At 41.4% G+C, this 23,511-nt stretch overlaps 1 protein-coding gene across 5 annotated transcripts; it reads right to left on the bottom strand.

The window, feature by feature from the left end:
• Window positions 1-15,837: 15,837 nt before the first annotated feature.
• Window positions 15,838-23,488, bottom strand: sts (steroid sulfatase (microsomal), isozyme S). Of its 5 annotated transcripts, XM_030086534.1 has the most exons (11): window positions 23,431-23,468; window positions 22,745-22,765; window positions 21,986-22,135; window positions 21,503-21,624; window positions 19,551-19,673; window positions 18,899-19,310; window positions 18,642-18,778; window positions 18,287-18,424; window positions 18,027-18,186; window positions 17,809-17,930; window positions 15,838-17,639 (listed from the first exon to the last, which is right to left on the bottom strand). In XM_030086534.1, the coding sequence occupies exons 3-11, from the start codon at window positions 22,132-22,134 to the stop codon at window positions 17,260-17,262; spliced, it is 1,743 nt and encodes a 580-aa protein (XP_029942394.1). In that variant the 5' UTR covers window position 22,135; window positions 22,745-22,765; window positions 23,431-23,468; the 3' UTR covers window positions 15,838-17,259. The 5 variants fall into 5 exon arrangements, with proteins under 5 accessions (XP_029942394.1, XP_029942393.1, XP_029942395.1 ...); XM_030086533.1 differs by lacking the exon at window positions 22,745-22,765 and having other exon boundaries at window positions 23,431-23,488; XM_030086535.1 differs by lacking the exons at window positions 22,745-22,765; window positions 23,431-23,468 and adding an exon at window positions 23,067-23,312.
• Between the last annotated feature and the right edge of the window lie 23 nt (window positions 23,489-23,511).

The following is a 23,511-nucleotide window of genomic DNA, read 5'->3' as shown; positions in this document are numbered from 1 at the left end:
TCCAGTAATGTCAAAACCATGGATGATATGAAACAAAATATAGAATTACATGAAAAAGAAAAAATTTACAACTTCTCAGACTGAAAGACAGCAAACTCTGTGTCTTTTGTCAGAATTCTATCACTGTATCAAACCTGTGATCATTAAAAAAAGAAATTATTACACACAGACAAAATAAACGCCTCTTGACTTAGTGAGTAATCTATATTGAGAAGGAAGAAATCACCTTCTGACAGTCATGAAGTTATTCTGAGTAGTGCTGAAATCTGAACTACAATATCAGTACTCCACATGTGACCTTTATGAAGTTTTTTCTTCCTTTTTTTTATAACTTTTCAGACGGAAAGACAGCAAACTGCAACTTGTGTCAGAATTCTATCGCAGCATGAAAACCTGTGATCATTAGAAAAAGAACAGTGATCTGTGAAACTGATTCCTCTGCTCAACATTCTCGTCGATGATGACTTGGAAATTATTCAGGGTCAGAATCAGAGATTGAGGCGAACCATGAGAAAAAAAACTGACAGACTCTGCTCTGTAATCTCAATCATTTTGATATTGTCTTTATTCTTCCTGATTTAAAAATAATCCTTCTGTGGAAAGTGACTTTATTTCTCTGTGAAATTGAGAAACACACACATCCTGTATATACTGAACTCTGCAAACTGTGAAAGTTGCAGAATACATGAATGTTTTGTCGTTTTGTGTTCCTCGCCTCAGATCCTGTGACGTTTCACAACATGAACATCAAATCATTCTAAACTCTCCTGTTTCTCCAAAGCAGTCACATTTTCAATGTTTCCTGGTCACCGTGCATCTCTTCTGAAGAAAACATCTCCGCTGCCAACACTGATCTGTAACCCAAGTGAGTATGGAGCTTTCATCGTCATTTCACTGTCGGTATCTTTATCTCACATCGTATTGTCCTTTGTGTAAGTTTACAGATGGGCGAATGAGCGTTATTCACAAGGGTCTTTGTTTAAATTGCTTTATACTTATTTTTATGTACATTTGAAAACTAACACATTGATTAAAAAAAGAGAATACATTGTCTGCTCTTTAAAACATTCACTGTAATCCTCTGAGTGAATTACAATAGTCTTTTAAAGTCCACTTTCATATTTCATCACTTCTGTTTGCAGTAAAGCGGAACATCTGAAGAGCAGTCCAGTCTTTCTGTGCGCGCTGTGCAGGAAATGCTCAGAATGGGAAGTTATTCTTTCTTCACGTGAGGTGAAACGTCGCTTCAAATGTGTGCAGAGAGCGCACGATCCCCCCGAGGCGGAGTGTGTGTGGAGAGCAGACCACAGAGAGCTTCTTCTCCTGATGGAGAACCGAGGAAATCCAACCTTCAAAGAGCAGCAGGACTTCAGTCTTTCTGCCTCCAGCTGGGCCAAATTAAACAGGACTGAGAATTACCAGGACGAGAACCAAGACCGGTTCCATTCTGTGAATGAGGCTGTGTCCAATCACATATGTGTGTTGTTTTTTTTTTCTTTTCCATCTGCTGATAAATACAGTTTCTAAGTACTCAGTAAAGGTGTGAAGCCCCCCCCCCCTCCAAAAAAAAAAAAAAAATAAGGGGAAGGCGTGAGGTATGCCTTGACAGAGAGAAGTTCATCAAACTGGTGAAAATCTGCACTGTTGTTGTAATTCCTACATTTGTCCACAAGAGGGCATAAAAACAGGAGGAGCTGTCTGTTGGCAAATGGAAGTTTGCCCTCTGTTGGCCAAAAATAGGAACTACAACCTCCCTGTAAAACCTTGAAAGAAAAAGATTCAAGTCAAACTTTCTGGATTAAATAATACTGTTTGGTTCATGTAAATGATCCGCCACAGCTTTGAGATAAGTTTTCATTTGTTTAGGAAAGATCATTCAATAAAATCTGAAACAAATAAACTGTCCTTACCACTGCTGTTTTCGTGATGGGTGGATGATCGTCCTCTCGTGGCCACAAGTGGAAACTACAACCAAAGGGTAAAGTTAGAAGGGTTTCTTTTTAGTGAAATAAATTTGCCTTTGGTTTGTTTCTGTCAATAAATACGAATATGTTGCATGATTACAGATAAAGCACCTGTTTTGAATCTGGATAAAATAGAGTTTGCTAAACCACAGTAACATCTTGCAGAGACAATGAACAGCGCAATGACCGAAAATTAAAAACACAGAATACATGGCTGCTTGCTCTGTGTTGTGCTTGCTGGAAATATCAGGGACATATGAGCTGGTTTGTTCTCAAAAAGTCTTCTCTCTCTCTCTCTCTAAAAAAAAATAAAATAAATAAATTTCAAATTGTTTTATCTACATGGCACACACACTTCTGTTTTTCATACTTGAAACAATCTTTGACCTTTGACATGAGCTGGTAAAGGGTGTCAGATGAGAACAAGTGAGCTGGCAGCTCCACTTCTGCTGGATTCACTGAAATATGGACAATGGAGGGAAAGTATAGAGGGCAGCAAATATATTCTAGAGAACAATTACAATGTCCAAACTATGCTGAGGTACAACTGAATAACACTGAAGTCACAGTAATGTTCCGACTTTTCATGAAATTCATATCCGGAAAAAAGTTGCAAGTACAAACATCTTATTCATGCAGTAAAATTGGAACTACTACCACTGTGTAAACCGAAAAAGAAATAGATTGAAATTAAACTTATTGGATATTCAAAGTCTGCTTCATGTCGATCGTTCAAAGATTTTTTCTTTGATGTTTCAATCATATGGAAACTACAATAAATATAGTTAGAAAGTTAAGGTCAGCATAACACTTCCTGTCCTGTCTTTCAGAGTATGAACACCAGGCGCTGTTCCAGTTGAATAATTCAGCGTTTGGCTCGTTTCTGTGAGTAAAGTGGATGATTTTAGAAGAGAAGTGGTGTAGATTAAATTACCATGAAGCAACAAGCTTTTTACTGTTATTGCCTTCGTACGTATGCAGATATTAAACGTTTGTTTTACTAGCAACAGTGGCTGATGATTTCTGACTGCGCCAAGCAGCACATTCCATCTCGATCAAAGGGGGGATCCGACAACAAACCACGAACTCTCATTGACCACAAGCATTTCCCAAACACCATGCTTCCCAAGTGAAAGCGCCAGTCAGTTAACATTAAGTCCATTCCTAAAAAAGATGTGTTTGCTTGGTTGTGTATGTCGGCAAAAACGTGTTGACACCGCCCGCCTCCACGGGCACAGAGTGTAAAACAAACGCCACTTAAATCACTCGTTCAAATTGAATGTTGTCGCCTTCCGACAGTCATTAAGTTATTTTGAGGCTCAAATGAAGAATGAAACTGGTCTAAAATCTGGTATGAATACCAAAGTACACACAATTACCTTGTTATTTGAGAAGGTTCATTTATAAGGAGCTAATATTGAAGTGTAATGTCGATCTCAACTTCATAACGTTCTTCTTGGTTGTAGTTCCCCCTTGTGGCCACCGGAGGGCGACCGTCCACTCTTCAATGATATACAGCAGCATTAAGGACCGCAAATGACAGAGACCGGAGCGAACCGATTTTGATAGAGTTAAAGTTTATCACGATTTTTTTTCTTGACCCAATTACATGAAACAGGCCGCAAGTTTAATCCAAGGAAGTTTAATTTTATGCTTTTTTTTCTCGGTTTACACGGTGGTAGCAGCTACTACTTGTGACCACCAGAGGGCAAACTTCTATTTTTCAACGGACAGCTCCTCCTGTTTTCTCGCCCTCTTGTGGACAAATGTAATAATTACAATCACAGACCGCATTATGCACCAGTTTCCTCTGCAGATAAAAACTGAAGTGAAATCTGAACTGAATTGAAATTGTCCAAATCAGAAGTAACAAATGTCAATGAAGTCCGTTTTTATCTCAAAAGTCAGAGGTGTTGTGGAGCAAGAGGACGGGGAGGAGGAGGAGGAGGAGGAGAGGAGGAAGAGGCTGCGCCTGCTGGGGAGGGTTCAGACGGTGTCCTTGAAAGGAAAACTCAGCTCACTGTGGACCTCAGGTGAGCAGATGAACATGGTCTTCATCTTCTCCTGCCCGTGGAGAAAAGCTCCTCCACCTCCGTCATATTCATCAAATCCACTGCTTCCATCAGCAGTGGGGTCATGTGGGGTCGTTTTGGTAGATGAATCAAACCTCATTAAAAAACAAGACAAACAAAGGAAATTTAGAGAAGAAATGTCTCCAGATGTAACTGTTGTTTCTATTCTTCCAATTGATTTAAAAATAGCACCATATGTTTACATTAACACAGTATAAAAACTTTAATCACTCGTCCACACTGAGAAAGAGAGAATCACCTTCTGACAGTCATCAATTATTCTGAGGCTCAAATCAAACCTGAAACTTCTTTCAAACTGACTCTCAAACTGCTTTTCAAAAATCATTGCGTTTACTTGGCAGTTATTAATGGCATTGGTTGTGACTGGCTGTAACTATATTTAAGTTCTGATTATATTTCAAATAAACTACAGCAACAGAATCATGTCCTGATGCACCTTGGAAACGTGACTGCTGAGCTGACAAAATAAGCAGAAGTGAGTTGTTGGTGTGTGTGTGTGTTTTTTTTTTTTATTTAGATGTTAGCAGACACAGTTTTGTGTTCTTATAATAGTAATTTTTTTCTGCCAGATCTCTGTGGGTAAGCTATGAATCACAGGAAAAACACTTACAGACCTCGATGTACCTCATGAATTCCATGTTTTTAATTGAAACTTTTATATTAATTCATACAAGTTAAAAACATTACATCTTTTGACAAAAGTCATCAAAGGTAAAAGGTCATCAAAGGTAAGAAAGACAGAAGCTCATATTCATTGATGTATGGTGAGATACTGTGTTCCATGTTTTGTTCTTTTTTAAATGATTTTATATTTTATTATATTCATCAATGCATTTTAAACCCGACTGTATCAAAAAATAACTTTAAAGCAGAACTTTGCAACTTTTTTTACCTCAATAAATGTGTTTGAGAGTCCCTGTGGGGGTAAACAAAGAATTGTCACGGTGATTCGCCTGTCCCTTCACTCTCCCCGGGGTCTGAAAACAGCGCTTGCAATTTCAGAGGAGCGGACCGACAACATCTCGCGAGAACAAACCTGCTTCACGGCACTCATACGGGATTACATGTATAAAAGCTGTTGGAGTGCGATATCTGTCATTGTGTTGCAATAGACGATCTTTGCACAATGTGTTGATTGGTTCTAATTTCCGTTTGGTAACTGAAAAGTAAAGAGGAGTGGCACCTCCTCTTGTAGACGTAAGCGCGAGTGAGTTCGCTACACTGAGCATCTCCGAATGTTTGTTTTCCATAATATGGAAAGCCAAAGGAGTCACAATTCGCCACTAATTCAACGCGTCAGATCCTTAAGACGCCGTAAAAAACGCCCGTTTTTAAATAGAACGCCGTAAAAAACGCGCGTTTAGACAAATCAAACGCGCGTATTTTACACCGCTCTTACCGAAGGCTGTAGAACGCCGTAAAAAACGCCCGTTTTAAAATAAAACGCCGTAAAAAACGCGCGTTTTAAACCAGTAAAACGCGCGTTTTTTACGGCGTTTCATAAGATGTTAATGAGCTCTGCCCTCTGAAAAACACAGCCAATAATTTTAATCTTTCTGAAGCCAATCAGCAGAGCACAGCGAGGCCACAGCAATGGATCCAAGAGACTTGTCAGCTCCTCTGCTAGAGGAAATGACTGAAATTCAGAGGATTAAAATATGGATCTGCACGAATTAAAACATCTATTTTGAGATGCTAATCGTTACACTTTCTCCCATGTCCACCAATAGTCAGTATCACCGTCTATCACCGTCTCTAATGTAATAATTGCAGGTTTAGCGCATACAGTCTATGGTTTAGCGGCCACATCTGATCTGCCAACAGGTCGTGCTCATAAGGTGATGTTATGCATTTTAACCATGGGGTGGCAGTAGTGGTTTAAGCAACTCTTTAAAATTCTTTCACGTTTTAAAAAGATATTAATCCTTTGTGATATTTATATTTTATATTTGTTATATTGTTATATTTCTTGTGCCTGCACTGGAAAATAGAAACTCTCCAACTGTATAACAACAATAAGACCATTCTGACTGTCATGGCTCCAGTTTCAGATTTCATGTCATATGTGGAAATGAATTATGATGCTTCTCTGTTAGAAGTGCCATTTGAAATGTGTATTGAAGCGAGCTGTTGTCGTGGTTTTATGATATTTACATGGTAAAAACATGAAAATAGTAGCATGACAATAATCTGCTTAACTCCATTGTGTTCCTCCACTGATCACAGATGAAGAGGCTGCAGTCCAGTGAGGCTGGATTAATTACAAATAACCACAAGAGATGTTTTTATTGTTCAGTATATCAACATATCTATTGATTATTTAAGACATTTAGTGTATAAATTCGGAGTGATGAGGAGAGCAATACAGGGCGACCTCTGCAAGTCATTTTTTGTAACTACTTTCATGGAGCCACGGTGATCCATGCAGATCGATATTTTTATTTAATCCTCTGATTACATTAGAGACAGTGATACTGATTATTGGTGGACATGGAAGAAAGTGTAATGATTAGCATCTCAAAATAGATGTTTTAATTCGTGCAGATCGACATTTTAATCCTCTGAATTTCAGTCATTTCCTCTAGCAGAGGAGCTGACAAGTCTCTTTCGATCCATTGCTGTGGCCTCGCTGTGCTCTCTGCTGATTGGCTTCAGAAAGATTAAACTTATTGGCTGTGTTTTTCAGAGGGCAGAGCTCATTAACATCTTATGAAACGCCGTAAAAAACGCGCGTTTTACTGGTTTTAAACGCGCGTTTTTTACGGCGTTCTACAGCCTTCGGTAAGAGCGGCGTAAAATACGCGTGTTTAAGTTGTCTAAACGCGCGTTTTTTACGGCGTTCTATTTAAAAACGGGGGTTTTTTACGGCGTCTTAAAGGGCAACTCCGGTTTTTTGACACCTGGACCTTATTTATCGGTGTGTGCATGCTCATATACTCACTCAGACAAACATCGTGCAGCTCGGAGTGCTTCAGCAGTTATAGACTGGGCTGTAAATTCAGAATCATTTGACCCTGTAGGCATTTTTGAGGAAAAGTGGGCAACCAGCATTTTTTGAAAGTTCAAGGTGTCCCAAACAAGAATCCACCGGTTGCCCTTCAAATCAGGCCCCTGATTTTCTATATTTCGTCCTCCAAGTTATCCCCCTTCCATGGTAATTTGGATGTTAGACACTGTTGCCTATCCTGGCTTAGGCTCATAGTTAGGGCACTTCCCAGTGTTCAGTAATGTTGTGTTTGGTGTCATTTTAAAGGGGACATTTGCAGCTTTCATTCAAATCCAATTATGAACCTTCCTGACACACATGGTGGTCACCAGAGCTCCTCAAATCACAAAGAACTTTTTTTTTTTTCACAAATTCCGCCTAAGTTTTTTTCTTTGTTTTAGCCCTGTGGTACCTAGGAATACCAGAGACACAAAAAACAGATACTGAAATACTGACTTGCCTATGGAGTTTCAGAAAATGTATAATATCACCATATTATTACAATCTGGGGGATTACTGTGAGCTTGGAACTCGACGAGGGAGTTACTGCAGACAAGAGGCCAACATGCATGCTGACAACTTTCATTACTTTGTATGTATCCATCTAAAGTAACTAACACTTGTTTTTTATTTGATGAAAGTGTTTTGTAAATCAATGAAGTTATTTGAAATCAGTGAATTCCATTGATTTAAGCTAGTTTCTATTTACGAGCTAGCTATTATTAATTCTTGGAATTCATTGATTTCATTGCTTGTCTATAGCTTACTTATCGCCCAACCCAAGTTCATTCAACTTTGTTCATTATGTAACTAATATTTTGTATTTATCTTTATTAAATTACCTTTGTGTTTATAGTTTACAAGTCAATGATGTAATTCTGAAAAGTCTATAAGATTTTAGCTAACTATAGCCCAGCTAGCAGGCTATACCCATGAGCATGTGGCAGAGGTAGTTATTAATAGGTAGTAATAACAACTATTAATTAGTTATTAGTCCTACTAGTTCCATTCCAGGATTGATGGACATTTTAATAAACCACATGAACAAGCATGGGAGGTGGATCCACCTTCCATGCAAATTGGGAGCGACATCGTAGAGCCTGTCAAGAACTTTGTGTACCTGGGCTCCATGGTGACAGACAGCGGGGACCTAAAACCAGAGATTGATCGCAGACGAGCCCGGGCAGCATCTGCTCTGCAGTCCCTCTGGAAACCACTCTGGCGGCACCAGACCATCTCACGCACGAAGAAGCTCCGGATTTACAGATTAGCTGTACTCTCCATCCTGCTTTATGGCTCAGAAACGTGGCCCCTGAACGACACTGTGGCCGCAAGAACCGATGGCTTTGATAGCAGGGCTCTGAGAACCATGGAGAACATCAGGTGGCCCCAGCGAGTTTCCAATGAAGTGCTTAGAGCCGCACAGGCCAGCCCTGAGCATCTTCCTTGGTAGCACAACACCGCACCCACTGGCTCAGCCATGTCCTTCGTCTACTCCCAGAACATCCGACACGAGCCATTCTCCAGTTTGACCCAGAGGCCGCAGGCTGGAGACGACCACAAGGGAAACCACTCACCCGATGGCTCAACGTCGTTGCGGGCGACCTCCAACAACACAGAGTTGCTGTGGAAGATGCAGAGCAGCTGGCACAAGATCGCCAGCACTGGAAAAATCTGGTTCACCTGGTCGGCTCAACGCACCAAGACGGGATACCCTGACCCTCGCTGGAGTACTAAGAAGAAGAAGACATTAACAAGCTGGCTAAATAAGCAGTATAATTTCTGTTTCAGCGTGATCATGGAAGCTGCTGGCACTCTGAAGGAGACCACTCTCTAGCTCTAGAAGAATGTCTCATCTGTCAGGAGACAAAAAATGAAAAGTTATCAAAAAGAGGACAGCAGGGGTTTGACACAATAAAAGGTGCTGCACAGGCACGAGACAAACTGTTTGATAGAGACAACCATCCAGCAATTGATCGTATAAAGAAACTGTCTATAACAGATGTGGAAAAACTCCAACCCCAATGCAAAGAAGTTCAACTCCAACTGTGAGAGAGACACCAATGTCTTGATTCTGCTGATCGTCTACTTCCACAGAATGCCATGCCAACAAATCTGGATGAAAGCAGGGACAGCAAAGAACAGAAAGTACATCCCCATCCGTGCAGTTGTGGAAAAGCTGCAGATGGAAGAAGAGGTTCTTGAGCTACTTCCAGGTTTCCATGCACTCTCTGGGAGTGACTTGATATCATACATTTCAGACCTGCTGGAATGTGTTTAGACAGCACAGCCATCTACTCAAGGGGCTTGGTGAAGGTCCTGAGCTTATTGACTCCACCATCATGGATGCAGAAATGTTTTTTCTGTAAACTATATGGCGCAAACAACACAAACAACATCAATGAAGTCCGTTTGGGCCTGTTTGTTAAAGGCATGACCATAGAGAGACTGCCATCCACCAGAGACACTCTGAAATTTCACATCCAGCGTGTTCACTTCCAGACTTTGGCTTGGCGACAGGCCCACCTGCAGTACCCGGTGCTGCCACCCCCTGAAAATATGGGATGGAAGATGGAGAACAACGTGCTTGTTCCTGAACTCATGCCGTTGCCTGCAGTTCCAGATGCCTGTGAGGAGCTAGTGACCTGTGGCTGCACAACTGGATGCAAGACAGCCCGGTGCGGCTGTAAGCCAAACCCATACACTGCATCTTATCAGTGCCGAAAGTCAAATGACGTTTGCATGAATATGTAATGCACTGAAGGAAAAAAAATATGATCACAAAGAACCTGTAATGCTGTTTTGATTTAATCATTACTATTTATATTTGTAATTAGTTGCTATCTTCAGTAAATTTTACTGTTTAAAAGGAAGAAAAATGTCTACCTGGCCTTTGATTATCATTGCATTAATATTAGTAATAATATCATTACATCTAAACAATTGGAGTGGGGTTTTTTGTTTACATAATGCAGGTGCAAAGAATGAAAGGAGGTGAATGGGCCTGAGCAGGTTACTGCTATTTTAAGGCTCACAATAACCTCTCACAAAGAAATATCATACATTTCCTGTATGTTCCTATCTAGTATTGAGACTGTTGGCTTTTGGATCCTTGATATCCCTTGATCCCACAGCGATAAAATAAACTATATAGTTTAGGCGAAAAAGTGGGAAAATGTGTGTAATTTATGGTTTAAAGAGGTCATGTGACCTCTGTGTTTGACAGAAAGATACAAATATGGGCTTAAATTAAAGGCTAGAAGGTCCCCTTTACAATGATACCAAACAATCATATGTATAATATTAACAAATATAAAATTGATAGCAATTTCCAACTTGTGAGATTAATCAATAATTATGCTAATTAATCAATAATTATGACTAAACGGTAACTTTTACAGCTGGGCAACTGGCATAAATGGATTCAGCACTAAAAAATCATATAGAAACAATGCTTAAAATGCTTTTCCTCAAAAATGCCTACCATGTCGTTTTCTAAGGGGCTTTTTCAATTTTTGGTCCTGACTATTATTTAGATCCAAACGATGTAGCCACACTGGGGGGGGGGGGGGGGGGGGGGGGGGATGCAGAGGACGTTTACGACAGTGAGCTTTCACAGGAGACCAGTAGGGGGAGCGCTACTGCTTTAAATGTATCTGAACTCCCAACATCCTTCCACGTACTTGCACTTCTTTTCTTTTTTTTTTCGTTCTCTGCAGTTTGTATGTCATGTACGAAAACAAAAAATATGGAATGAATACGTTGTATTTCACTAAAAACTCTATTACTGTTTTTCATGTTTGTGTTTACATCTAGGACATGTTCTCTGCGCATGCGCACGTAAAGGTAAGACCCAACTTCAGGTTTTTCTCTCAAACTTACTCATTGTGTCTTAAGCCAGTGTTGGGTGTTGCTGGTTGAACAATTCAATGTCAAGATCACAGTACTTTCGTTATGTTGGGTTTTATCCATTAAGTATCTGTTTGATCACGATGTGGGTATAAAGCTAATATACATAATAATATATATAAAGCTTGGGCGACAGTAGCTCAGTTGGTAGAGCGGGTCGTCTTATAACCGGAAGGTTGGCGGTTTGATCCCTGCTCCCGCAGGCGTAAAACTGGCGTTGTGTCCTTGGGAAAGACACTTCACCCACCTTGCCTAGTATGAAAGTTGTGAGAGTGAATGGTTGGTGGTGGTCGGAGGGGCCGATGGCGCAGTTTGGCAGCCTCGCTTCCGTCAGTCTGCCCCAGGGCAGCTGTGGCTACAATAGTAGCTTACCACCACCGAGTATGGTGTGAAAGGGTGATGTGATATTGCAGTGTGAAGCGCTTTAGGCTCTGTCATGCAGGGTAAAAAGCGCTATAAAAGTGTAGTCCATTTACCAAGCTAATTGCCATGCTAATGCTAGTTAGCTTTAGCCTCCTGCTGTGTTTGTGTTTCCAGAGAGGAGACTGTCTCTGAGAGCGAACCAGCTCATATGTCCCTGATATTTACAGCAAGCACAAGGCAAAGCAAACCGTAATCTTCTAATGTCTTCACATTTATTGACAGAAACAAACCGAAGGCAACTTTGTTTCACTAAAAATAAACATTTGAGGTGGGCGTGGCCAGATGCGTTCAAGTGCATTCCGGAAAGTAGTCTGTCAAAAACAGGCTGTTTTGAGGAGGGCTCCTTGAGACACACAGAGAGTGAGCAGAATTATAAAAGATCTGAAATGTCTTTTTGCATTGTGTTTATTTTTGTGATATTCAAGATACTGTGATGAGAATGACTTTATAATATCAATGTAGGCTATAGAGTCTGATTTTTAAACACTTTCATTTGTGGTGTGCCTCATCATTTTTTCAATGAAATAAATGTACCTGGCTTAAAAAATGTTGACAAACACTGAAGTAAAGAGTTGGTGAATGTTATTATGTTCTTCTGCCGTGTCTATTTGTGACTTATACATTCTTTTATCGAAATCTCTGAAGGTGATATTTCCTTCTGGGACTTGCACAGCAGGGGGTTGTTGTTTTCTCCTTGTTTATTTTCTATTGATTGTCCAGGAATCTTCCAGATTTGTTGTGATATTCCAAGTTCTCTGAGCTTCATTGCACCAGGAATTTTGTATTTTCATCAATAATTTCATTAAGCTGAAGTTTAGCTTTTCTTATGTTCTTCATTGTGTACTGTTCTGGAGGTACATGACCAGCATCCTCTCGACTTTTAATTTGAACTCTGAAGTTCTTTAAACCTCTTTCGTTTTGTTATGTGAGGAGAAGGAAATAATTTTCCCTCATGTGGAAACTGTACTGATGGAAGAGGATGATGAATTTGATAAATGAGTTTCCTGGAATAAGACAATGTCTGCCTGAAGCCGATGGCTCATTTTTAAATCTCTTTTCCCTTGTACCAGCTCCACGCACATTCCAAGTGGCAAAACTTAGTGTGTTCATGGCTGGACAACTAAAACGATTATTACATGCATCCAACTGGCTCAGACGGGCATCAAGGATAGCTTCTTATCTATGGCGAAAACATGGTCTATGGAGTCGTTCCCAGGTGGAGAAATGGCTCCAGGTGAATCTTCATTCCGCAGTCCGTCTGCTTTGGACGAAGTCGACGGGATGACGGTCCTGTTGTAGCAGCGATCTGTGTCGTCAGGCTGGCCAAATGCGCTCCAGAGTATACCTAAAGACACTAATTTCCCTACTTTTGGGAGAGTTTTAGTAGTTATGGATGAGTGAAGAATGTTTACGAAAGTAGATGAATAAATCTTTGAGCTTTGAATCTTTGATTCTCAAAGGCAGTAGCGTGCGTCACTTAAACCAAAATATGACTTTTAATAATATTTATGCTCCAGTAGGAGGTACAGAGAGGGTGATTTTTTTTAGACATTGTCAGTAATGTAAAGAATTGTAGCAGTCATGACAGTTAAAAAAAACATAAAAGGAAATTCCAAACTGTCTTCACTGTCATTTTCCCCTCTTTCCCGTTGTCCTCTTTTCCCCCTCCATTCATTCTTTCTCCATTCTGCTTTGCCTCCCCATCTTTTCTTTCTCCATTCTCTTTATCCTCTCTATCCATTCTTTCTTCTCTCATTTGCCTCTCCATCCTTTCCTTCTCTCTCTTTCCCTCTCCATCTTTTCTTTCTCATGTCTCTTGTCAGTCTCCATCCTTTCTATATCCATTCTCATTTGCCTCTCCTCCCTTTCTTTCTTCACTCTTTTGCCTTTCCTCCCATTCTTTCTTTCACTTTTGCCACTCCATCCATTTTTTCCCCCTCTGTCCTTTCTTTCTCCTCTCTCATTTGCATCTCCATCTTTTCTTTAGCACCTCTCTTTTCAGCCTCTTTTCTGGCTTTTTTCAACTTGGCTATCTGTCTGTCGTTTACGGAGGCGAGCCATGCCAGTCTCTTCATCCTGTCACGAAGAACCTGGATAAGTCCATTTGGCTCGTTCTGCTCCTCCATTCTTTGCGTCTCGTGAGAACTCCAGGAATCCTCTGTCTCTGTGGACTGTTCCAACAGCTCTCCTTTCTGCTGAAGGATCTCTGACCCAGAAGGCCAGAGTCTTTGCTGATTGTCAGTCTGCATGGCAGACTTCTTTTCATCGGCTTCCTCCAGAGGACTGGGCATCATCGGCAGGTCAGCCTTGGAATTCCTCGCTGTGGGCATGACGGTGGCTTCCCCGTCACTCTTTTCCTGGAGGTCCCCTTGGACAATGGCGGATTCAGCCTGTTTGCAGCTCAAATTACATTTGAGTGCCTTCACTTGCCATTCTGAACCTTCAGTGGTGTCATCGTCGTCAGCTTGCTGCTTTTTGGTCTTGTCTGCAAGGCCTCGATCGCTCAAGGCCTGCTTTAGATTTCTAATTTCATTGAATTGCACCAGAAATTCCGCCTCAGCTTTCTCTCTTTTTCTATGTAAAGTAATTTCCAACTTTCGGACCTTGTCCAGCTTGCATTTCAGCTGTCGGTCCTTTTGATGGAGCCCAGAGATCAACCCCATTTGAATGGACTCCATATGGACGACCTCTTTGCTCAAGAAGTCGTTTTCTTGCAGGAGTCTTGTATTTTTTCTCCATAAAATTGGTGGAGTAGCGATGGACTTCAAGGTATTTATTAAAAATGACTGTTAGGTTTTATTTAAGATGAAAGATGAGCAAGGTTGCATTGTTGATTTCAGATTTTAGGTATTTTATCCAATGAAATGTTCATATAATAACTGAACTACCATGTTTGATTCATGATAAATGCATCATCCAGGCTGCTTGTGTGACCAGTAATAACTAAAATCTGCTGGAACAGGGTGTTTTCTGGACTAATTGAAAAAACAAAGGTGAAAATTAAGAGTACGACTACTCCAGGGGCCACTACACCATATGACATCTACACAGATCCAAACATGTCCCAACCAGCAATGGCTGCACAACCAGTGGCTGCAGGCCAAGAGAGGGAACCTCAAACCAAATATCTGTGATAGACTTTCAATAGCTTGTCAAAGATAATTTGGTAAAATCTCCATTTACTCTCCTCACCGCTGCTGTGCTCTTGATGAGTGGATGATCGCCCTCTGGTGGACACAAATGGAAAGCACCTCTGGTGAACCTGGAGGAAATACATAAATATCAGGGTGTTTTGTGATTTTTACGTCCACAAATAGAGTACAATGCAGATAATTCAGAGATGCAATAAACAGTGTGATAAAGTAAAATAAATCCACAGAAGACATAAGACTCTACATGAAATACCTACAAACAGCAGTGTAAGGCAATTGAAGAAGAAGGAACAAGTATTTGGAATGTGGATACATTTAAAGTTATTCTCTTAGCATTCTTGGATTTAATATATCTTGTTGAAAAGTAATAAAGTTTATAATCATTGGAAAAAATGATCAAACAATGGAGCAGTGCTTCTCCACTGAGTGCAATGTGTTTGGGCTTCTGTTTTTCAGATCTGTGATGACCTTTGAACACTGACCTCAGCTGCTCAAGGACATCAGAGGTGAGGACAAATCGCTGGCAGCTCCACTTCTGCTGGCTTCACTCAAACAAAACTATACTAACTTACAACTGAATAACACTTAAGTCAAAAGAATCTGTTAGTGCATTTAAACTTCATGTTTGTCAAAAAATAAAATCAAAAATTTCTTACCTTGTATGAAAATCACACTTGTAATACAAATTACAAGAAAGAAAAACAAAAACACAACAAAACAAAAGGTTGTCCATGAAGTAAATCCAGGATTGTGTGGGACTCTCTGCTTGTCTGGTGATTGACAGCTCACCTGGAGAGATGCCGCTGATTCTTACAAGCAGTCATGTTGGCAAAGTGCGAGATCGTGCCTGCTTTTTGTATTGTTTTGTTTTTCCCCATGGCTTCTGCAAAATGAAGCCGTTCTCTCATTTTGGGGCAAGAAAACAAGACTTTATCATGCGTTTGAAGATAGAGTGAATAAATTAATATGTGGGGTCATTTTTGTTAGTATTTGCAAATAAATGAAAGTTTCAAAGTCTCTGAACGATACACGGTGCAGTAGGTATCCGAAAAACATCACCAGCTGTGACTGTTACCGTTTTGAATTGTAATTTCATGTTACCACGAGGTATTTCATTTTAAAATATCACAAGTTGAAGATGAAACCTATTTTTTTGGAAATGAACTCAGACAAAATACAATCTCCAGAAGTGGAGAAGTTCACTTTGCACCTGTCATTAAATTTCCTTTCAGAAAAGAAGCCAAACTACTTTCTTCTACAGAAAAAGATGCTCATAAAGACAAATGAAAATGTTGCATGAAATCAGCAACCCAATTCAAGGTTTTTAATTTTGAAGGAGCTTTCCAGTTCATCATATCATGTCAGTTAAGTCCATGATAAATGGATGACATGAAACAAAACAGAAAGACATGAAAAAAAGAAAAACATCTATTAAGAAATAAATAGATCCATACCCAATGCCCACACAGCAATCCAAACATACACATATAGCAAATATGTATCAACAGATCAAGTCACGTGTGCAAGTCTTAAATCCCTTTACTTGGCCAAGTTTTTCATACTGTTTTAACACGTATTTATGTTATTTCATAGTATCTGTGCTTGTTTTGCTATTTTTTAAAACCATTTTTGTCATGATCTGTTTTTCTGCAATATTAGTACTGTTTCAGCTTGTACTTCATTTTTAAAAACAGTACTTCATTAAGTCTTTTATTTCATATTTTGTCAACTCTAAAACCTAAATAAATACTGATGTTACACAGGTTTAACCACATATTTGGGTACTCCATCATTGCAAAGCCTACTTCTTCAGCCCTTGATTTGATTTTCACTGCATGTGAAAATGAGCGTGCAGCATAAAGCCTGTGACTCTCAGTCAGTGCTTGATATTATATGAACCGTCTGGAGCCGTCGGCATTTCTCCATCAAATCTGGGCAGTTGTCTGCCATCAGTGTCAATAGTATGAAGGTATTATTGGTGGAAAAGGTCTGAGCACCTATAACAGTGGCGCTTGTAGAAGTGTACAGTGATTTCAATGTTTATCAGTGAATTTCGACATTTCGTGCTCATTCAGTTGCGCATTTATGGATTGCTTTTTCTCTCCACAAATATAACTAAACACTATTTAGGAAACACGCAATTTAGTTTCTATTTTTAACCATGTTAATAAATCAACTCCGACGTGAAGCTTTAGCATCCTGCCACCTTTCCTGTTCTGCTCATCCTCTGATTGGCAGTGGGACGAAACACGTGGCAAGCAGAGAATGGCGTCACTCATCCAACCACAACAACGCCATTCTCAGATTGCACTCATCTCGGTATATTCATAATAACACTGTCGAGTCAAGTCCTTCCAAGTTGAACCTCAAGTCTTTCATTTGTTTTTCCAAGTCAAGTCAAAAGTAATCAAAAAAAGCAACCCCAGATCTGAAAAGAGGAAGGAAAAATCAAACCTGCCCTCCAGTGGTCAAATGTAGGAACAACTACCACCTTGTCAAGACGAAAAGAAAGAAGCTGACAATAACTGCAAATCTGGTCACATTTCATTTATACTGAACCAGAAACAATCACAATAAAAGTCATGATGCATCAAGAGAGTAGGGAGCATAGTATTACTTCATTAATCTCAAACTGGGAAATTGTGGTTTTCTAGTTTGGTATTAATAAAGTAATACTTTATTCTACTCTCTTGATGCATCATGTCTTTTATTGTGATTGTTTCTGATTCAAATCAAGGGTTGAAGCCCCGACCGGTGGTGACTGGTGCTGCCTCGCAGTGGCAGAGTTGTGTGAAGGAGGAGCAGCAGGGCTGTAACCACGGCTTCCACAGCAGCTTCTCCAGGCTGAGCTGACTCTCGACGGGGATCAAACTGCTCTCGTGCGTCTCCACCGCCCGGCGCATCGCCGCCACGACGGCGTGGAAGGTGGGCTCGGTGAGCGGGGTCAGCGGCGTGCTCTCAGACGGATCCCTGGAGAGGTCAAAGAGCAGCGGAGGGTCGTGGAAGGTGACGTACGCCGGAGTGCACAAACAGACGTGAGTGTGGAAGCAGCCGGCGGCGCCCGGCGGGCTCCAGTCCTGAGTGAAGAAGAACGCTTTCCACACCGAGCTGCCTGGAAGGACGACAGTCAAAACATTTCAAGAATTCAAACTGGTTGAAGAAAATAAAAGGTATTTTATCAGTGAAGATGCATCAAAGCTGAAGTGGCTGGAACCGGCAGAAGGAACCGGCAGAAGGAACCAGCTGCTGCAGGCAGTTGTGTATTTTGTTGCAGGACTCACTGTTGGCGGGCTTCCAGCGCATGGCGTTCAGGAAGGCGTTGCAGTAATGGAAGAGGAACTCGTGTTTGGAGGTTTCAGCTCTGCTCTGCAGCAGATCCATGAGGCTGTGCCCATCGATGTGCCTGGACAGACACACACACAGACACACAGACACGCTTAGAGTGGCACTGTCCTGCAGCCGACTCGGTGGACCTGATCCTGGTCCTGGTCCAGCTCACCTGTCTGTAGGCAGTTCCGCTCCGATCAGCTGCACCACGGTGGGGAACACGTCCATGTTGCTGGTGAGCTCGTCAATCTCTCGGCCCCCCGGGATCGTCCCGGGCCAACGCAGGATTCCCGGGACTCGGATCCCCCCCTCCCAGTTCATGGCTTTACCTCCTGCTCGCACAAAAAGACAACAAGCGCAGAGATTTCACAAGGTCTCAGCAGTCCAAAGTGCGTTTTACTTTTCAGGGAGTTTGGGGCGTTGAGCGAGGACCTCGATAGATCCCGTTGGATCCCCCGTGAATCTCCCCTCGGGCAGACACCTCCTCCAGGTGGGCGCCCTGATCGGACGTCAGGTAGACCAGAGTGTTTCCTCCCAGCTGGAGTCTGTCCAGTGTGTCTACAATCCGACCTGAGAACACGACGGAGCACAGCTCAATTTGACGACGAGGATAAAGCAGGACTAGACAGGTTCAAGGTTTCCTGGTGAATACCAGGACAGATATGTTTTTTTGTCAACACTGCACATTTCAATGTATTTTGCTCCTGAAAGCATCTTTAAGTAGAAAATTATTCTAAAATGACTCAAATTTTCCTTCATAAACATCAGTGTTCTCCAGCTGGCTCACCTACGCTCCAGTCCACCTCGTGCACGGCGTCTCCGTAGATGCCGTGGCTGCTCGTCCCTCTGAACGCCTCTGAAGCAAAAATGGCGGTGTGCACTTGGAGGAACGACAGGAACAGAAGAAAAGGCCGCTCTGAATTCCTGCAGGAACACAAAAAAAAGTCTAAAATTTTAATGTTTAACACTTAACTATTCAATGAACGTTAGAAGTTGGAGCTGCTTCCGACTCCACTGACACCAGCGTCTCTCTCTCTCTCTCACCTCTGAATGAAGTCCACAGCTTCCTCAGTCATCCTCTGAGTCAGATTCTCGGAGGAGAACGGCTGCTCCTCGATGGCGTGGCCTCTCATCAGGACACAGTTCAGTTGAGGGATGATGCTGATGAATCCGACGACCACGGCGAGCAGGGAGAACGCGACGGACAGCAGGATGAGAGCGAGCCGTCTGCTCACGGGCACCAGCCCGCTGCAGTGCAGAGCCAGCGCCGAGGCCAGGACCGCCAGCGGCGTCCTCCACGGCACGTACAAGTGCAGCTGGAGGATGGTGCCGTGTCCCGGCTGGCAGTCCCTCAGGTTGGTGAGGGGGATGCCGAAGAAGTGTGTGAAGCCGTGAGCGCTGGGGTGGTGACAGTGATCCTCGCTGCTCTCACAGTTCAGGCCGAGGTGCCACTTTCCTGCCGTCAGGAGAACACAGAACCACAGGTCAGGGCTCTGCTGCAGAAGAACCAGAAGACCACCAATAGAAATTCAAACAGAAAACACACAACATGGTCAAAATGAAGCTGAAGATGTAGTTTTGCTTGACATAAAATTACTACCTATGAGTGAAATACAATTTGAAACGATACATATCTTTCTATTTGTTTCTTAAGACACCTAAACTTCAACAGAAGCTGTCGGAGGAGCAGCGTTACCGATCAGCGCCGTCTTGTAGCCTTGCTGTTGGGCGATCTTGGCGAAGGTGATCTCCTCCGCAGGAAGACCGCCGGACGATCCAGCCAAGAAGAAGACCCCCGGTTGGCTCCGGCCGACCATCCCTGTGAGGGGTGACGCGTTGAGATTTCATGACAGCTTTTAGCAAATTCAGCAGCTTCAGCAGGCTTTTTAGACTCTTTCAACCACATTATCTTTGGAACACCGTGAGCTATTCAGCTGCCAATTCAAACTGTTTCCTATCTTATTGACCTTTTTAACCCTTGAGGTGCCAAAGTCACTAACAGGTCGTAGCTTTAAATATGTAGAATTTCATTTATGGGACTTAATAACAAATTAAATCAACAGATACACTCGCTACTTCCTCATTCCATTTTAAAGATGCAATGACAAAAAAAAAAAAAAAAAAAAAATCTTATGTGTGAATATGTTCAAAGATGAAATTCAAATGTTCAAAATACAATTTTATATGTCAGAAGTTCAAAGTTTATGTTCAAACTTTCCTTTTGTAAAACAGTCTGCATGCGGAGGTTTACAGTTTTTCACAATTGCTAAAACACATTTCTTGAAACCTCCATCCATTTTCTCAAAACCTTAAACACAAATCCAAAAATCCACACTGCATTCACAAAAACCTCAGACATTTCTGTCAAAACCGAATTATCACCTCAAAACCAGTTCTCTTGTGATCAAAACCACACTATGCGTTCAGATCTTACACACAGCAGGTAAAAACATCTTCACCTCAGATCGTTCATTAGACACTACATGAAATAACTGAGGACACAGCAAGCAGTCCACACTTTTAAACCTGCTGGGTTATTTTCCCAACACATTTCCTGGGTAGCCCTAGATTTTGTGCAAATTTGGTCACTTTTACCCAAAATTAGATGAATTGTGTTGACCCAGCAGAGTGAATTGATGATTTGAACAAAATCACCATTTTGAGACTTCTAACAACATACGCAACAGAAAACTGGAGTCCTGAGTTCTCACTGAGGATTATTGAAATGGCTAAGAAGGAAAAGACATATGAGACATCCCTCTCCCCATGGATGTGTGTCTGTGGCTTTGTTGGTAGAGTGGTTGACTAGCAGTTGTGAGGTTGTTAGTTCAAATCTTTTCCTCTACATGTCAATGAACTGCACTGAACCCCAGCTGGCTTCCAGTGGAGGGTTTGACAGCCTTGCATGGCAGAGGGCACGTGTATGTGAATTCTAAGGGTTTACATTTTCACAGTAAAGTAAATCTAAAGTAAATCTTGACCCAGCATCAGGGTCAACTCTTCAACCCAAATGGCTGGGTAGAAATAACCCTGCATTGGCTCGGTCCCTTTTGGGCCCAGCGCTGGGTCAGCAATTCCACCCAATGTGGGTTATTTTTACAGTAACCAGCAGTTTTCAGAGTGTGTAGTGCACAGAAAATTTTTATTTTACATATTGAAAATGCATTTAGGAAAAAAAAAGCATCTAAGTCAAAGTGATATCTAAATTCACAGTCATAACAAAAAATAAATACATAACAAAAGCACACTACTGCATGGTCATGGTCATGGAGATTCAGTCTCCAGCATCTTGTCTTTGTGCGCTCTTGGTCTGATCACATCATTAGAAATATGTGTGTTCATTTTTGAGTTGTTGTGTGTAAAAGATGACAGCTGTGTTGGAGTTGTGTTCACATTTTGCTGCCAGTGAGTACAATTTTGCAAAAATGTTGTGAAATGTGTTTAGTGACTGACAATGTGTCTAAGGTTTTGCAAAAAAGATCAGATGGGTTTTGCAAATTGAGCATAGGACCTGAACAGTGTTTAAGTTTATGCCAAAAGAGTGTTTGATTCGAAAAATGAGTTTAGGCCCCTGAGAGTTTGGTTCATGCAATGGGGTTTAGTGTTTTAGCAATTGTGAAAAACTGTAAAGCGTGAGGAGTGACTGGCCTGATCGGATCGGGTAGCGTCCGGTGAGGAACGCCGCCCGGCTGGGCGTGCACAGGGGGGCTGCAGCGATGTGCTGGGTCAGCTTCACACCCTCCTGGGCCAGCCGGTCCATGTTGGGGGTCCTGTCAATCAACAATTATTTGATTTTCTGCTGCATTTAACCACGTTGACTTCAAATTACAAGACAATTTACAAATAAAAAAAAAACAAGGTGCAAAAATAAAGTATAACAAAGCTGGCATGACTGACCAGGACACTAAACCTTAAATGGAAAAAAAAATACACTTGGAACTAACAAGATTTTTATCATCTGCAAAGTAAATTGAAATTACACGTTCTTATGCCTGCAGTTTTGAGAAATATTTTAGTTTTCTTGTCCCAGTCAATAATGTAACTTCTTTCCACATTTTGCACAGTCATCCTGCAGCTTTTGAGAGACTTAAAGGAGCTAGAAAAACAAGAACTTCACGTGAACCGTTTTACCTGAGGGTCCTATTACCATAACATCCCAGATCTCCGATTCCCAGGTCGTCCACCATCATCAGGACGATGTTTGGTTTGTTTCCCTGAGGCGACTCGGCACTCAGCTGAAGAAGCTGCAGCAGAAGCAGCAGGAAGCACCAGGACTGCATTCTGCACAATACAAGGTGGAGGAGGGCTGTTTTAGTTCTGACAATACTTCAGGGGAATTAATCTGGACAGGGAAATGTCAAGAATCCTGGTTCTGTCTTAAAATCAGAGATATTGGTTAAATCTGGTTTGATTCTTGTTCTCTTTAACCTTTCAAGCTCAGTGTGAACTAGTTACAAACTAGACTCCATCTCCAGTGAAAACAAAGTCGAGGTTGTTTTTGTGTTTTTCAGCACTTTGGATAAACTAAGGACTTTGATACAGTGATGAAGAGATAGATGTATATAGAGCATGTTGTCTAGTATTGAACTATTGGTACTCAGTAGGACTGCTTAAAGTCCAAAAAAACAAACAAACACCAGCACTGAAAATAATACCTGTTATGTTTGACCTCAAAAGAGACCTACATTCTGCATCAGAGTGCCAGCTGAAGATAAACTGTTTCATTTGTGAACAAAAGTTGTTACAGTTTAGAGAAACAAGCCAACAGTATTTGAAAAGAAACCACAACACAAGTAAGTTCACCTCAAAGTTAGACTAAAAGTGCTGTGAATTTCAATTTTCACATTTTGCCACATTTTAACCGCAAAATAAACACTTTTCTCCACTTACTTCCAGGGCTGCCAGATCTGACTGTGAGTAGAAAGGAAAAATACAGAAAAGAGGAAACACAAACAACATGTGCATAACAAACTGTAATCATGTAAGCAAATCATCGAAACGATTTAAGATATCTAGTGAGTTCAGAGTCCGCTGAAGTATTTTAAGACTTAAAACATGAATTAAAAAAAGAAGATAAGGTCTAAGTAAATAGTGAGGGAACTCAACTGTCTGGTTTTACTTGTTTTGTAAAATAATTGAAACAACTTTGCGGATGTTTTCTCAGGAATATTTTTTCCAAACAAGCTTAATATTGTGAAAAGTAGTTCCATACCTTACCAGGACGTAAAATGTGACCTTTTATTCCACTTCAGTGTTCAAAACGAATGAGTGTACGGAAAAACACAACAAACTTGGCAACTCTGCCCACTTTCTGCCAGCAGACTAAACGAAGCAGCTGATTGGCCCCTTCCAGGTGTCAATCACAGCCCGAGCCAATCAGAATGCCACATCTTACGATGCTCACTGCTTCTGTCTGTCTCGACGAAGGGGGCGTTTTCCCCAAAATATCCAAAATACAAAACGCAGTAACACGAACGCAGTTTGGGAAACCAAACCAAACGATGGCAGCGCCAACATTCAAGGCAGACTTTACGTTAAAACCAGGAGAATGTTGAGGAAGCGCTGCATCAGCTCACCCGCTTGTTTTAGTTCCCAGCACTTCTGTCTTCACATCCACGCTGTGGCGCGGATAAAATTCCGTGAGATGCAGCAGCAGA

Source organism: Salarias fasciatus (assembly GCF_902148845.1).
Source record: "Salarias fasciatus chromosome 23 unlocalized genomic scaffold, fSalaFa1.1 super_scaffold_20, whole genome shotgun sequence".
NCBI classification, from domain to species: domain Eukaryota; kingdom Metazoa; phylum Chordata; class Actinopteri; order Blenniiformes; family Blenniidae; genus Salarias; species Salarias fasciatus.
Note: the sequence above shows the minus strand (reverse complement) of the source record. Positions and strands in the feature narration are given on the sequence as shown.